This window comes from Megascapheus bottae, chromosome 8 (assembly GCF_031878675.1).
Source record: "Megascapheus bottae isolate mThoBot1 chromosome 8, mThoBot2.hap1, whole genome shotgun sequence".
Lineage (NCBI taxonomy): Eukaryota > Metazoa > Chordata > Mammalia > Rodentia > Geomyidae > Megascapheus > Megascapheus bottae.
In genome coordinates, this window is record NC_143516.1 from 55,613,101 (window position 1) to 55,627,546 (window position 14,446).

Genomic DNA, 14,446 nt, shown 5'->3' on the forward strand with positions numbered 1-14,446 from the left:
GAGTTTAGTTTTAATAATCTGATTTCATACTTGTAGAATTTATTAACTGAAGGACAGTTTTAAGAGTAGCACCATATGACCTTAGCAGCTATCATGAAGAATCTAAAACTCAATGAATATGAGCCATTTTAGAGTGAATATTCTGAAGCAATATTTCCTGTAGTTCATCAAAACTCTTGTAAATTGGTAGAAAGATGGAGGCAGTAGAACACTATAAGCATTAGAGAAAAGAGAAAAGGCACTCACCTCAGTTTCAGATTTCATCTGTTGCCATAGCAAATGGTAAGTTTCAAATCGAAGTTTACTGTCTTCGGACTCATTTTTCCCTTTGCTAAAATAGTCCTCTAAAAGTGAAGAAAGAAATAATTCAGGGATGGTAATATGGCTCAGTGGTCCAGTGCTTGCCTAGCATGCAGGAAGCCCTGGATTTGATTTGTCGGTACCACATAAACAGAAAAAGTCAGAAGTGGTGCTATAACTCAAGTGACAGAGTGCTAACCTTAAGCAAAAGAAGCTCAGGGACAGTGCCTAGGCCCTGGGTTCAAGCCCCAGGACTGGCAAAAAAAAAAAAAAGAAATAAGTCAGATTCCTTCCTTCCTTCCTTTTTCTTTCTTTCTTTCTTTCTCTGTTGGTTGTGGGACTTGAACTCTGGGCCTGGGCTCTATCCCTGAGCTCTTCAGTTCAAGGTTTTTATACACTAAAAACCTGAAATAGTTATAGAGCCACATAGTGAGAAATAGATTTAAGGTTTTTTTCTAAACACACAAAAATTCTGTGCATGTGTATACATACGAAGTTATTCTGTAAGTACATGTTTCCCCCCCCATATTAACTTTATGATTAAAATGTCTTTAAAGCTAGAATATAGCTCAAGTGATACAGCAAGGTCCAGGTCCCAGTCTCCAACTCCAGTACTACAATAATAATAATAATAATAATAATAATAATAATAATAATAATAATTTATGTTACCTTTTCAATTTCTAGGCTGTTTTTTTTTGTTGTTTTTTTTTTTCCAGTCCTGGGCTTGAGCCGAGGGCCTAAGCACTGTCCTTGGACTTTCTCAAGGCTAGAGCTCTACCACTTGAGCCTCAGCACTACTACCGGCTTTTTTCTATGTATGTGGTACCAAGGAATTGAACCCGGGCCTTTGTGCATAGTAGGCAAGCACTCTACCACTAGGCCAAACTCCCGGCCCCAGGCTGTTTCATTTTTTAACTGTACTGGCTTGTTAGGCCAGTGTTCTACCATTTGAGCCATGCCCAACCCTTTCTGCTTTACTTGTCAAATAGGTTCTGACATTTATGCTTGGCCCAGCCTGTACTATTATCCTTCTAAGCTCCTGGGAGGACAAGTACTTGCCACTGTGCCCAGATTTTTACTGGTTGAGGCAGTCTCATAAACATCATGCCAGGCTGGTCTCTAACCACTATCCTCCTGATCTTGGCCTCTTGAATAACTATAATTATGGGCATGAGCTACTGCTCCAGATCTAACAGTTTTTATTTGGTTTCTGGTTTGAAGCATATACATTAACTACTAATGTTTTCATTACTTATTCTCATTATTCATATTTAATTATCTTCATATACTTTGGCTTATGTTTCTGCTTGAACTCTAATCGTTCTTTTACTATTTTGATTCTACTGACATACTTTAGTCCAGTCTCATTTGTTTTTAAAATTATTATTTGTGCTGGTAACAGGGCTTGAACCATGATTTACATTAAGGAATATACTTTACACCTGCATTGAACACAGAAACAAAAACAAAAATCCCATAGAACAATCGTATGTAAGAGCAAATGTTTTCTTGTTGCATGATTCACTAAATTAATTTCATAATTCACAATGGTTTATAACCTCTAATTTGGGGGAAAAATACTATTCATTTACTGAATAATCTATTCCCACTGATTTAAGATGCCCTTTTCATCTAAATATTTGTATATTCATTTTGACCTATTTTTCAACTTTATCTTTCATTTTTAATCTAGAATTCTTTAAAGTATCGAATATAGTGTACGTCACCAATCAATGTTACTCTTTACATTAAAAAAAACAAACAAGCCATGCAACAAGAAAACATTCGCTCTTACATAAGGATTGTTCCATGGGATTCTTTCTTTCTTTTTCTTTTTTATGTTTTTGTTGGTCACGGGGTTTAAACTTTGGGTCTGGGTGCTGTCCCTGAGCTTTCCAGCTCAAAGTCACTGCCCTGGGATGGGGTGTTGTCCCTGAGCTCTTCAGCTCAACGCTACCACCCTACCCTTGAGCCACAGTGCCACTTGTGGTTTTCTAGTGCTTAACGGTCTTTAGTGCCCAGACGGGCTTTGAACCACGATCCTCAAATCTTAGCCTCCTGAGTAGCTAGGATTACAGGCGTGAGCCACCATGCCCAGCTTTGTTTCTGTGTTAAATGTGGGTATAAAATGTATTCCTTAATGTGTTTTGTAGTTTCTAAAACAGTACAATAAGGGTATTTTTGACAAATGGCTAACAATTTGGAGAAAATATCAAACAGGCTTAGAATATGGTAGAATGCTTGCCTAACATGCATAAGACCCGGAGATGATTCCTCAGTAGTACATAAATTAAATGTTTATAAAAATCAAGATACATTCTAACTTGGAGACATTGTAGACTGATTCCTCATATGAAAAACAAAACAAAACGAAACACAGGTCAGGAGCATGGCCTAGTGGTAGAGTGCTCGCCTAGCATGCACGAAGCCTTGGGTTTGATTCCTCAGTACCACACATATCAGAAAAAGCCAGAAGTGGTACTGTGGCTCAATAGGTAGAGCACTAGCCTTGAGGAGAAAGCCTAGTGCTTTTCTTGAGGAAAAGGACAGTGTTCAGGCCCTGAGTTCAAGCCCTGGAACTGACAAAAAAACAAAACAAAACAAAACAATAACAACAAAAAAACCTTAGGCCTTTCTATAAAATAACTTTATTGGAATTTCTCAAAAATTATTACAGGTATTTCTTTTTCTTTTCTTTCTTTTTTTTTTTTTTTTTGGTGGGTCATGGGGATTGAACTCTGATCTTGGGGGCTGTCAAGGCTACTGTCCTACCCTTTGAGCCACAGCCCCACTTCCCCTTTTCTAGTGATTCATTGGAGATAAGAGACTCATGGTCTTTAGTACCCAGGCTGGCTCTGAACCGTGATCCTCAAATCTCAGCCTCCAGAGTAGCTAGGATTACAGGCGTGAATTACCGTGCCCAGCTACAGGTATTCTGATAACATAAGAATTTTTAAAATAATTCATGTCTGTGTATAGATAAAATGATAACCCCTCCTCTTCCCAGAAACTGATATAAGCCAATTAAAAAAAAAATTCATGTGTAAGCTAGGCCTAAAACACCAGTGCACAATGGTAATCCCAGCAATAGTACAACTGCAAGTCTGAAGCCAGCCTGGGCTACACAGCAAAACCCTGTCATAAACAAGAAAGTGAGCAACAGAGAGAAAGAAAAATAAATTTTATATACAAAAGGCATCACAGTCTTTGTTTAATCAAATATTTTTCATTCAATAGAATTTTGTAATTTCCTTCATATTTCTTATTGTATAGAACTCTAAGCTCTACAGTAAACAAAGGCAAAGTTACAGTATTAAGATGCAAAAAAAAATAAATAAAAATAGAAAGAGAAGAAAAGCAAGTGATACAATAGAGGTAAAACAATAACAAGGGAACTTTAAACATCATTTTATATTGAAAATTGGTGGAATCACAGTAAAACGTTAAGTGGCAAATCAAGGCATGAATTTATTTGCTGAACAGTGCATTGAAATACATGGTGAAGAAATTGCAATATGCAGTCATTTAGAGAATACTGAGGAGAGGAAGCTATCAGTTACCATTGTCTCTCAGGGACTTGCCCAAGCATCTTCAAGTCAGAGACAGATGGTGGGGAAAATGCAGCACATCTTTCTACTTCTCCAGACAATCTGTTTCAATAATTGCAGTTAGTGAAGGCAAGTGCTAAGAGTGTATATATTTTCCTCATTCTTGTTCCATCTGTTTCATAACTGGGGTCAATTTCTTGAAGATTTTCCTATTATAACAGTATTTGTTGGTCTTATTGGCACAATAAAAACCTTATCAAAGTTCTAAAACACCTCAAATTATGCAACTGTGCACATTATGTTTAAAAGCACTACATACTGAAAATAAATCCAATTACATTACAACTGGAATTTCAGAACAAAAAGTTCTAAGCAACTACTTGCTTCACACAGAGGTGATACTATTAAGTAATAGACCATGGGCTCGGAATCAGACAGCTGGGTTCAAATCTTACTCAACTATTTATAGCATTTTAACATTGAAAAAGTTCTTTATACATGTATATTTATTTATTTATTTATTTATTTTGTGGGTCATGGGGCTTGAACTCAGCCAGGGCACTGTCCCTGAGCTCTTCAGTTCACGGCTACAATCCTACCCAGGGCCTGGGCGTTGTCCCTGAGCTTTTCAGCTCAAGGCTACCACTTTCCATTTTCTAGAGGTTAATTAGCAATAAGAGTCTTGGGTCCTTTTGTGCTGGCTTCGAACCTTGATACTCAGATGTCAGCCTCTTGAGTGCTAGGATTACAGGCGTGAGCCAACAAACCTAGCTTCATGGATTTTAATGGAGAGAAACACTCTTTGAAATACTCTTAGAAATATAAAGATATTTAAAATGCCTAAATAGTTTAAAGTTCAGGTGATTACTCAGCTTAAGGAACTGTTTGGCTAGTTTGTAAAGCACTCACCTAGCATGTATGAAACCCTGGGTTCAATCTCCAGAAACATACACATACACATACACATACACATACACATACACATACACACACACACATACACAAAACCAATTGGATACTTTCTGTAAGTCTGTACTATTGAGGATAACTAGGTAAAGGGTAGAGAACTCTACATATTTTTACAACTGCATATGAATCTACAATTGTATCGGGATAAAAAGTTCCCCAAAGTGACTCTAATATACAGCTACAATTGGCAACCAATGTAATAACCACTTTTTGACTAACAATCATGTAATTTGCTTGACAGGTCTTGTTAACACGATTACTAAACAGATTATCTAAAGATAAATTTTAAAAATGAAGGCACGTTAAGCTTAGTTTTATTGAAATATAATTTATAAATAACATACATTATTGTAGCAACTTGTTACATTCAGACACAGTATATATTCACATAACCACCTCTTGAAGGTAATCAAAATAGGTAACAATTCCATTATACCCAAGTTTCCTCTTGCCTTTTCACAACCAATGTTCTACTTACTCTCAGGAAACTGATACTTCTGTATTGGTAGCAGAAACTGGTAGAAAAGGTGTGAAGGATTAAAACAGGCAGCAAATCTGCCCCATCTTTGAGAGCAGAATGTCTTCTGCTGCTCATTTTCAGCTTTTCCCTTCCTTCCAGCTGTTGAGAGATGGAATCTTAGAACACAAACTACAAGGCTAAGGTACCTGATCACCGTAACACAAAATACTAATCACAAAGCCCTGTTAACTTTTAGAGGAATAAAATGAGATGAAAATAAAAATCTTAATAAACCAATCTACACCCTGCCTTTAGAGATATGAAGAACTAGGGAAACATTAAACATCAGAGCAAAGGCCATACAACTAGTTAGGGTCAGGTGCACATTCTGAGTTTCTTTAGTTCTAATCTAGGTGAGTCTATAACTTGGTAGAATTACTTTAGAGAGATCTAGGACTTCAGTGTGCATGGAGTGTATTCCTAAATTAGAACATTCCATTTATCATACATGCAGTTACAAAACTCATCACTATTATTCCCTAAATTAGAACACTCCATTTATCATATATGCAGTTACAAAGCTCATCACTACTATTCTATTCAGATTGTTTTTCTTTGTCTTGCCAACTACATTAAACTGATTGTACATTAAACATTATATTAAACATTCTGTCACTGTGACAGAAATTTAAAGAAAAGATTTATTTTGTGCGGAGACATTTCTGTCTGAAGTCTACTGGCTCCATTACTTTGGGCCTGGAGCAAGGTGGAACATCTGGGCAGCTGGTGGATCAGGAGGAGACTGATCACTTCAGGTTGCCAGAAACAAGATATACCCTACAAGTACCACTCCAGTAAGCCACTTCCTCTTATTAGACACCCCCTTATAGTTTCTGCACCACCCTTCAATAGTCCACTCAATTTATACATCCATTAATGTATAAAATCATTAATTGTGCCAAGGCCCACCATGATCCAGTCATCTCTAGAAATACCATCACTGACACCGAGAAGTATCATCTAGTTATTGCTTAATCTGAATAAATTGACAAAGTTATCCATCATAGCAAATTTATTTATAAAATGGAATACTATAACCAGTTGGGCTTTTTTGTTTTTCCAATCCTGAAATTTAAATTCAGGGCCTTTCACTCAGATTGCTTATTCAGGTAGCACTCTACCTCTTGAGCCATGACTCCAAACCAGCTTTTTGTGCTTATTCTAGAGATGGAATCTGCCAGCTTTTATTGCCTGGAATGACTTTGAATCTCCGTCCTCTGGATTTCAATACCCTGATTAGCAAAGATTAAAAGCAGGAGTCATTAGTGTCCAGCTCATGTTACAGATTTTAAGTATCTTCAGGTCTCTTTGTACTATTGCATTCCCCCACTCTTTTGGGTGCAAGGGACTGCCTCCAGGAATTTTCGCTTGGTAGGCAAGTGTTCTACAACTAGTCCTATGGCTTTTAGTTTTTTTCAGATAAGATTCCCACACTCACCTTGCCCAGTTAGCTTCAAACCTTGACCCTCCTAGCTTCACCTTCCAAGTCGCTATTTGCTAGGACTATAGGTTCATTAGACCACTCCAGACTTTTCTGTTTGTTTTGTGTGGCACTGCACTGCAGACTCAGGCCCTCTCACTTGCTAGGCACTTTAGTACTTGAGTAGAACCTGCAGTCTCCTTTAGCTATTTTTCAGGTAGTGTCTTACATTTTTGTTCAGGGCTAGACTCAGAGATCGTCCTACCTATTTTAGGGGTTTGTTAAGATGGGGGTCTTGCTAATTTTTTGTCCAGGACAGTTTGAACTGTGATCCTCCCAATCGTCATCTCCCAAGTAGCTGGAATTACAGACAAGAGCCAGTCAAGTTTGGGGTTTTTTTGTTTTTGTGGGTCATGGGACTTGAACTCAACCTGGGCACTGTTCCTGACCGCTTCAGCTCAAGGCTACTGCCTAGGCGATATCCCTGAGCTCTTCAGCTCAAGGATGCCACCCCATCTTTGAGCCAAGACCCACTTCCCATTTTCTAGAGGTTAAGTGGAGGTAAGAGTCTTAGGTTTGGTGCTGGGAGTTTGGCCTAGTGGTAGAGTGCTTGCCTAACATGCACAAAAACCTGGGTTTGATTCCCCAGTACCACAACCACATATAGATAAAAAAGCCAGAAGTGGTGCTGAGGCTCAAGTGGTAGAGTTCTAGCCTTAAGAAAGTCCAAGGACAGTGCCTAGGCCCTGAGCTCAAGCCCAGGACTGGCAAGCCCATGACTGGCAGGTTCTTCTGTGCCCTGGTTAGCTTTGAACTTTGATCCTCAGATCTCAGCCTCCTGACTAGCTAGGATTACAGGCCTGATCTACCGCGCCTGGCTCAGGCTTGGTTTTGAGAAAGAATCTTAGTTACCTTTTGCTTAAGTCAGCCTTGAATCTCAATTCTCTGTCTCTACTTAAAAAGTTGGAATACAGGTATATACTCAGCCTAACATTATTTATTTCATCTAGTGACTTACATAATTTTCAGTAGAAAATAGAAATTATTATTTTTTGTACTTCTGTTATTTTATTATATATACATATTTATGTGTATATATATTTCATTCATTACTAGACACCTATGTTACTAATAAGCATTTGTTTTATTTGCTCAAAGATCAAACTACTTTTCTAGTAGAAAATGACTTTTTCATTTCAGAAGTTGTAAATAAAACAATTATGGCAGATAAATCCTTAAAAGAAACTTATTTTAGAGCTTGCCTTTTGAGTATACACTGATATTCTCCTTTACCCCATAACCCTGAGACATTCCTTTCTCCTTTCAGTCAATATCATTATTGGAACATATCTTTTACAGCAACATACAGAGAAAGCCAAGCTTAGAAAAGAAATTTATTAAATTAGGCATAGTTATTCAAATTGAAGATGAAATGGGAGAAGAAATAGTCAAAATATTTGATGTTGAGACACTTACCTACTGGCACAGAGATTTTTCTCTTCTTGAAGCTTGGTTTAAACACAAAACAGCCCTATTTTAAAAAAGAATGGGGGGAAGGGAGAACAAGCATAAAGTCAAATTAAGTACATAGCAGAAAATTCTGCCCAAGCATGTACAAGCAGATTTAAAAAGGAGGGAGGGAAATTTTTGTTGTTGCTTCTAAGAAAGCACATTTACTTATGTTTCATTTTTATTCTTTGATACTTACTCTATTAAGTATTTGAAGAAAATAAAAGCTGATTAAATATAACTTTAGAAAGGTTCCATTTTCATGAAACTTAGTGGAAGAGAACATAAATACTATGCACTAAAATGAAGATCAACCATGTTAAAAATAATGATATTCATTCCAAAAGAAGTTCACTATTGCCAGGTACTGGTGGCTCACATCTGTAATCTTACCTATTCTATTCAGGAGACAGGGAACTGAGGGCTGTAGTTCAAAACCAGCCCAAACAGAAAGTCTGTGAAACTTATCTTCAATTAACAACCAAAAAGCCAGAAGGGAGTAGAACACTAGTCTTGGGGGGGGGGGGGGGAAACCACAGAAACCAAGCCTTGAGTTTAAGCCCCAGGACTAGTCCAGTAACAACAAAAAATAATAATTAATTAGGTCTACTTCAAAATCATCCCAATATAAATATTCTTTCCTAAAACTCTCATTTTCAATAAGATACAAAAAAGTAAGAGATGTTATACAACAAACAGCACTGAAGACTAACCACTCAAATCCTAAAGAACTAGAAGAAAAAAAATCATCATTCAAATAAAAATGAGTACAGTTAAATTTCTCTGGCTTTGAAGCTGGCATCAGTCTGCTGAAACTTTAAACCTCAGGGTTTGCACTTCCTCCTTTGTCTCTCATAGACCATTTTAATCAGTTAAAAATGAGATGTTTCGAGCAGGGCGATGTGGCTCACTCCTGTAATCCTAGCTAGTCAGGAGGCTGAGATCTGAGGATCAAGGTTCAAAGCCAGCCTGGGCATAAAAGGACCTCAGACTCTTATCTCCAATTAACTTCTAAAAATGGGAAGTGGGGTTTGGCTCAAGGGTAGGGTGGTAGCCTTGAGCTGAAGAGCTCAGGAACAGTGCCCAGGCAGGGTTCAAGCCCCATGACCCACAAAAAAGAGGAGAGAGAGGGGGGGGGGAGGGAGGGAGGGAGGGAGGGAGGGAGGGAGGGAGGGAGAGGGGGGGGGAAGGGAGAGAGGCACGTCCGGGACAGCTTTAATAGGGAGAAATGTCTGTACAATTTCTTCACCTATATTTTTCATCGGACAGCCTAACTTTAGGGGCCTCCCTATGCATTTAGAACACAACATGGTCCATAACACACTATATAGCACAACTTTCTATAATGGTCGAATTCTTATACATCTGTTCTGATGTAGCAATGGTTACCAAGAGTTATTAACAGCTCAAAATGTGGCTTTGTGCTACTAAAGAACTGAACTTTAAATTGTATTGAAGTTTAATTCAAATGTAATTAGCTATATGTAGCTTAAAAATAACACACTGGACTGTAAAACTTGAGGACTGATCTTAGCAACTACACTTTGGTGACTTTCGGACTTGAGTCACCTAGGCAGTCTACCTGAGGGAGTCTACGGAATCTCCACTCCACAATGCCACATAATGGCATTACTTTTTTCATTCTTAATTCTCCTAATGCTCCTATTCTTTCTCTACTACTTCCTGATTTCTCCATTTGTTGTTTACTATCCCACTTCATTTTATCTGCTAACGCAAAAAAAAAAAAAAAAAAAAAGGTGTTAGGCTATTCATTCCCTCCCCTCAATTCTACACCTGCCAAGCTTCTACTCATTTTTCATCAAAAACACTTAGCGGATCCTCCCCGGTGCTAAAATTTTCCCACTCTTCTTACTCTCTTGGAACTTTTCCCCTCGCTAGCACTTAGGAATATCAACGTATGAAGGTCTTTCTTTTGTGCAAAAACGGTCTGCATTGCTTCTCTCGCGCTCTCTACCTAACGGAGTGCTAGGCGCACAGTAAATATTTATGGCGGAAGCGGTGGGAAGAATGATGGGGCGCTTCCTCGGGACAGCACACCTCCAGAAGACAGAACGTAGCGGTCCTCCCGGCGGCACCGCGAGGGAGACCCGCGACTTCCCGCCCCACAGGAGCTGGCCTCGACTGGACCCGGAGCAAACCGCTTCGTCCCTGCGGCCGGGTAGCCGAAACCTACAGACCTCCACTCCAACTCTTCTTCAAAGGAGCTTCGGGTGGTGACGGAGCCACCACGCACGCCCGCCCCCACGTACCTTGGACACTGAGGAGGTAGCCATGGTCCTAATTCCACGGCGTCGGCCAGGGGCAGGGAAATTTCCCGCGCGCCCTCGCGGCAGCAGTGCAAAGGTCAGTGGCGTACTACACCGCCTGTTGATTGGCTGGCCTCGCTCCCCGGATTCGGGCTTCCGGCCTGAGGGGGCGGGGCGTGCGCAGGGAAGTACGAGCGAATCCTGGGGCGCGCTGGCCGCCGCTACGCGCAGGCTGAGGCGGGGATGGCGTGCGGTTTCCGCAGGTCCATTGCCAGTCAGGTATTTGTCCCGGAGTATGGGGTAGGTGGGAGTGGGGGGCAGAGGCCCCCGAACCTCTTGGCTGCGTGGGACTGGCCCGTGGTTCAGCAGGTTCTGCGGACTCCTGCTTGCCCGCCATCGACCCCGGCGCTGGGCGAAGTCCGGGTGCGGTCGGGAATGTCGCGAGGACCTCCGTATTGAAGCGAAAAGGAAACCCCCAAAAGCGCTGTGGAGTCCGAGAGGCTGCTCAACCCTGGTGGAAAGCCTCGGGGGCCATTGGACCCTATAGAAATGAGCATTCCGCACACTTAAGTGAAGTTGACAATGGCTCCGAATTACTGTTCTGAAGAAAAACTAATTTAAAAGTTGATTATTTCTCTTGCATTTTCTTATGTAGACTTGGCCTAATTTTTTTTTTTTGGTAAATTTCAAACAAATACATGACACGATTTTTTTTTGCTTCAGTCACATTCGAGCAGTTTTATAAGGAGGAAGATTAAAAAAAAAACTATGAAAGATCTAGGATTCAGCAAGAGAAATTTTAAAAAATTCACTACCCACCTGTAGAATTTTCCAATGAAATGTTATACTCCGGGTCTGAAAATACGTCTTACTAATGGACATACTAGTGAACATAACTTGTCCGGTGTATTACTCACCTCAGGTCGTTTTTATTGTGTCTAGGCATTTGAAAGGGAATTCCTGTCATTGTTACTGTGTCCAGTGTTAGATTCCCAAAGGTCACCAACTTTTGGGGGGGGGGGTCATAGGGCTTGAACTCTGCCTGGGTACTGTCCCTGAGCTCTTCAGCTCAGTTTAATTAGAGATAAGAGTCTCTGGTCCTTATGTGCCGTGCTGGCTTAGAACCTTGATCCTCAGATCTCAGCCTCCTGAGTAGCTAGGATTACAGGCGTGAGCAACCGCTTCTGGCTACCAACATTACCTTTTATGGATAAACCTGAACTTACTACTTCCTTGGGTAAAGGAAAACACTATCTCATCTATGCTCTTGGTAACCTCAAACTGGGAAAATGTGGTTAAGATTTACTGATTTGGCAGTGACAGATGGTGGAGGTGGGTGAGAACAATAGCAGGATAAGAATCCTACTGTTTATGTGGAAAGACCTGGGCAAGAAATGTAAGGAATCTTAAGGCCAAAAGTATTGGTGTTTTGCTTTCTACTGAAGAACTGATAAGTTTTTCAAGAAGCTTCTATGTCAAACAAGTTATTTGGAAGTCTCCCAAGATTGTAAAGTTAGCTAATAAAGACAAAAGCAATAATGATGTCCAGTTATAGTGAACTATTTCCAGGCTGATAGATTGGTTTAGTTATTAAGTTAATGCTTTGCCTTTCCAGCCCTTAAGTCAAGATAGCAAAATTGGGGATTTTATACAGTGGGGATTTTATACAGTTGTCATAATTAGATTCTGGACCTGTCAAGTTTTAACTCCTAACCAAATTTAGCACCTGTCTAGAGCCAGACTTACAATTCTTGATCTTGTATTCAGTGTCTTGGTACTAGGTTAGGAATCGTTTGCCTTTATGTCAGAGAAATGAGGGACTAAGGACTGCCCATAGGCCATTTAATGTGCTTTTTCTACTAAATGGTAAAAATTTTAATCATCATTTAGAAAGTAGGGGATATCATCAAGTAGGCAAACTAGAGCTGGGAATCTATTGTATGGAATTCAGGTGTTCTTTCAAAGGCAAGGAATTTTTTTTTTACAAGTTTCTAAGGCTATTAACATTCTTGAGCTTTAGTGTGGCTAAAGACTAGAAAGGTCTGGGTTTAGTATTCCAAGAATTTTATCCAGTAATCAGAGTTATGTTGGTCTATATCTATGGCTCTTGTTAGGGGCCAGCCTAATGAGACTACTCACATCTGCTTCAGAATCTTTATTTTAGCAGTGTGGCTTTACACTTTGTTTCTCTGTCCTACTTTCCTGTGTTTACCTATTTCCCTGTCATTATTTTTGTGTCTCTGGGACCCCTGTTTATCTAAGGTTCAATTGATTATCTCATTCCAAGCTTTATCTCTTTTTTTCTCTGCTTTAATCTCTGTTTTTAAAAAACCTGTTTTCTCTTGGGCCGGGAATTTAGCCTAGTGATAGAGTGCTTGCCTACTATGCACGAACACCCGGGTTCGATTCCTCGGTACCACATACATGGAAAAAAGTGGATGTGGTGCTGAGGCTCAAGTGGTAGAGCTCTAGTCTTGAGAAAGCCCAAGGGTAGTGCTCAGCCGCTGAGCCTCAAGCCCAAGACTGACAAAAAAAAACAAAAACACGGGCCGGGAGTTTGGCCTAGTGGTTAAAGTGCTTGCCTAGCATGCATGAAGACCCGGGTTCGATTCCTCGGTACCACATACATAGAGAAAAGCCAAAAGTGGTGCTGAGGCTCAAGTGGTACAGCTCTAGCCTTGAGAAAATCCAAGGACAGTGCTCAGGCCCTGAGCTCAAGCCCAGGACTGGCAAAAAAAAAAAAAAAAACAATAAAAAACAAAACAAAAAAACAAGAACCTGTTTTCTCTTAGTTCTTTCAGAAACATACTTTTGTTTCCAGTAATTAAAATAATCTTCCTTTTTTTTCTTTTTTTGATAGGTTGTAGGGCTTGAATTCGGTGCTGTCCTTGAGCTCGTTGGCTCAAGGATAGTGCTCTACCACTTTGAGCCACAGCTCCACTTCCAGTTTTCTGTTGGTTAGCTGGAGATAAGAGTCTCCCGGACTTTTCCTGCTCTGACTGGTTAAACCTCAGATCTCAGCCTCCTGAGTAGCATGAGCCACCTGGCCTGGCGGCACCATCTTCTTAATTCCCCATACTTCCAACACCCTTCCCTTTCATTCTTAAATTTGTGTCTTACAGGACTATTTGTGCCTTTTAAAAAGTACTATTGAGCTGGGTGAGGTGGCCCGTAATCCTAGCTACTCAGGAGGCTGAGATCTGAGGATTGAGGTTCAAAGCCAGCCCTGGCACTAAAGTCCATGAAACTCTTATCTCCAATTAACCACTAGAAAACCGGAAGTGGTGCTGTGGCTCAAGTAGTGGGGTGGTAGCCTTGAGCTGAAGAGCTCAGGGACAATGCCCAGGCGTAGGGCGGTAGCCTTTAGCTGGAAAGCTTAGGGACAGCACCCAGGCCCAGAGTTCAAGCTCTGACCAAAAAAACAAAAACAAAAACAAAAAAACTAGTATTGAAGCTTTTAGAGCTCATTTTTGTGTGTGTGTTAATAAGACAACCTGGTTTTAGAATGAAGTTTTATGAAAAGTTTGGTCCTATTAGTCTTACTTGGTCTTGAGGAAGTTTAATGGTTGGGGGAATTGGGTGGTAATGTTTATTTGTGCCTAGATACTTAAATTATATATGCATTAAGTTATATATATGTCTGTGTCAAATAGTGTTCAAGGGGGTTTCAGTTTAACATCTGTTTAGGTGTAAAATGCATCTTGATTAGTTTTTATTAGTTTAACTACTTCCATCCTTCTTCTCCCTGTCCCTTTCCACACCAGTCTCAAGTTTCCTGGTTCCAAAAGAAGAATATCCTTGAGTCTTCATTGTAGATCTTTTTCATAAAGTTTTTTCTTAATTTTTAAATTTACAAACATAAATTTTAATCCTCAAAGACAACAGTTCTGTACTTTGATACTCTTTCTTG

At 39.9% G+C, this 14,446-nt stretch overlaps 2 protein-coding genes across 6 annotated transcripts in view; one reads left to right on the forward strand and one right to left on the reverse strand.

The window, feature by feature from the left end:
• Positions 1-10,618, reverse strand: part of Orc3 (origin recognition complex subunit 3) — a 57,255-nt gene extending 46,637 nt beyond the window's left edge. For 2 of the 4 annotated variants that reach the window (XM_090338453.1, XM_090338451.1), the window contains exons 1-4: positions 10,540-10,618; positions 8,237-8,291; positions 5,299-5,439; positions 247-344 (exon numbers count right to left, since the gene is read on the reverse strand). In XM_090338453.1, coding sequence (XP_090194579.1) covers positions 247-344; positions 5,299-5,439; positions 8,237-8,291; positions 10,540-10,563 — 318 coding nt within the window. In that variant the 5' untranslated portion in view covers positions 10,564-10,618. Of the gene's footprint in view, positions 1-246; positions 345-3,863; positions 3,954-5,298; positions 5,440-8,236; positions 8,292-10,539 lie in introns of those variants that run through there. The other 2 variants (XM_090338454.1, XM_090338455.1) reach the window with 2 other exon arrangements.
• Rars2 (arginyl-tRNA synthetase 2, mitochondrial) overlaps positions 10,390-14,446 on the forward strand; it is a 45,376-nt gene continuing 41,319 nt past the window's right edge. Inside the window, exon 1 of one of the 2 annotated variants that reach the window (XM_090338456.1) lies at positions 10,390-10,633. In XM_090338456.1, coding sequence (XP_090194582.1) covers positions 10,562-10,633 — 72 coding nt within the window. In that variant the 5' untranslated portion in view covers positions 10,390-10,561. Of the gene's footprint in view, positions 10,634-10,733; positions 10,816-14,446 lie in introns of those variants that run through there. The other variant, XM_090338457.1, reaches the window with a different exon arrangement.